This window comes from Temnothorax curvispinosus, unplaced genomic scaffold (assembly GCF_003070985.1).
Source record: "Temnothorax curvispinosus isolate PA1 unplaced genomic scaffold, ASM307098v1 QBEX01016655.1, whole genome shotgun sequence".
Classification (NCBI taxonomy): Eukaryota; Metazoa; Arthropoda; class Insecta; order Hymenoptera; family Formicidae; genus Temnothorax; species Temnothorax curvispinosus.
In genome coordinates, this window is record NW_020226435.1 from 1 (window position 1) to 947 (window position 947).

Here is a 947-nt window from a genome sequence, read left to right on the forward strand (position 1 = left end):
TTGTGGGAACGACGCACCTTAACCTAATCCTGACCAACAACCCCACAAATTGGTGACCCCGATATCGCTCTATCTCGCTCAACGATGACGGACACACAAGGAGGAAACACAGAAGAACGCTCGCAAATCAACAGGGTGGCTTTAAAAGTACCTCTTTTCTGGACAGACGAACCCGAATTATGGTTCGCGCAGCTTGAAGCTCAATTTACACTAGGAAACATAACGCAAGACAGCACTAAATACGCTTACGTCTTGGCACACCTAGAAACTAAGCAGGCCAAAGAAGTTAAGGACCTGATAATGAAGCCTCCTGAAGAAAATAAATATAAGAGCATCAAAAAGGCATTAATACAACGCCTATCGATCTCTCAGGAACAACAAATTCGCCAGCTCTTGGAACACGAAGAAATGGGCGATCGAAAACCTTCGCAATTCCTGCGGCACCTACAGGCTTTGGCCAGCACGGCCATTCCGGAGCAGCTCTTGCGTACATTATGGATGGGCAGATTACCATCCCAGCTACAGGCTATCTTAGCCATACGAAACGCCGACAACCTACAGGACGTTGCCGAGCAAGCCGACCGAATACATGAGGTCACTTGCAGAACTGTAGCAGTCGCCAGCGTACAGTCGCCAACACTAAGCTCTCCAATGGAAAAACGAATCGACGGACTGACTAAGGCGCTAGAAGAGCTAGAAAACCGGCTATCTCATTCCAGGAGCAGAATCTGGAACTAAAATTAACAGATGACAGCATCCAGTCATCACTACAAATACCTGGCTCAACTACTGTGACATTCCGACACCAGTCGCACGCCCCTACATGACAGAATCATGTAGTAGGTTTTCCCAAACCTGCATGATTTGTCACATCCGGCTCTACCTACGACTGTCGGAAAAGGACACAAAACACACCTCAGAAGCCAAGGTATTCAAGCAAACAATCA

At 47.5% G+C, this 947-nt stretch overlaps 1 protein-coding gene across 1 annotated transcript; it reads left to right on the forward strand.

Annotated features, from left to right (window-relative positions):
* Positions 1–84: 84 nt before the first annotated feature.
* On the forward strand, positions 85–738 carry LOC112466887. Its single transcript, XM_025035231.1, has one exon. It carries the CDS (start codon positions 85–87, stop codon positions 736–738), a length of 654 nt encoding a protein of 217 aa, XP_024890999.1.
* Positions 739–947: the final 209 nt, after the last annotated feature.